Source organism: Trypanosoma equiperdum (genome assembly GCF_001457755.1).
Source record: "Trypanosoma equiperdum strain OVI genome assembly, contig: ctg_49, whole genome shotgun sequence".
Classification (NCBI taxonomy): domain Eukaryota; phylum Euglenozoa; class Kinetoplastea; order Trypanosomatida; family Trypanosomatidae; genus Trypanosoma; species Trypanosoma equiperdum.
The window spans coordinates 385-694 of NW_027124420.1; the positions used below are offsets into that span (position 1 = coordinate 385).

The 310-nt window shown below is 55.2% G+C and overlaps 1 protein-coding gene across 1 annotated transcript in view; it reads left to right on the plus strand.

Annotated features, from left to right (window-relative positions):
• Positions 1–279: 279 nt before the first annotated feature.
• Positions 280–310, plus strand: part of TEOVI_000212200 (Trypanosomal VSG domain containing protein, putative) — a gene marked incomplete at both ends in the record, with an annotated part of 915 nt that continues 884 nt past the window's right edge. Inside the window, one exon of the mRNA XM_067225239.1 lies at positions 280–310. Coding sequence (XP_067081340.1) covers positions 280–310 — 31 coding nt within the window.

The following is a 310-nucleotide window of genomic DNA, read 5'->3' on the forward strand; positions in this document are numbered from 1 at the left end:
TAACAGCTCCTGTGCCCAAAGCGCCAACAACCCCTAATCCTCGAGAGGCGTACTGGAAAGAGGCAGGCAAAGAGGTGTCAAACGAAGCACAGCGCAAAAAGGTATTAGCGGCGGCTGGTCTACAAGAAGCCACACCGAGCCAGCTAGCTGCCTACAGGAGATTACTAAGACCAATAGCGGAACAGGCCTTCATAACTATGAATGACATAGTTAGCATAGCAACCGGCCCAGCAAAGGACGCAGCAAGCCAGGCAGCCAACGCGATCAAGAAAGCGGCGTATGGGCGAACCGACTTCACCCCGGCGACGGC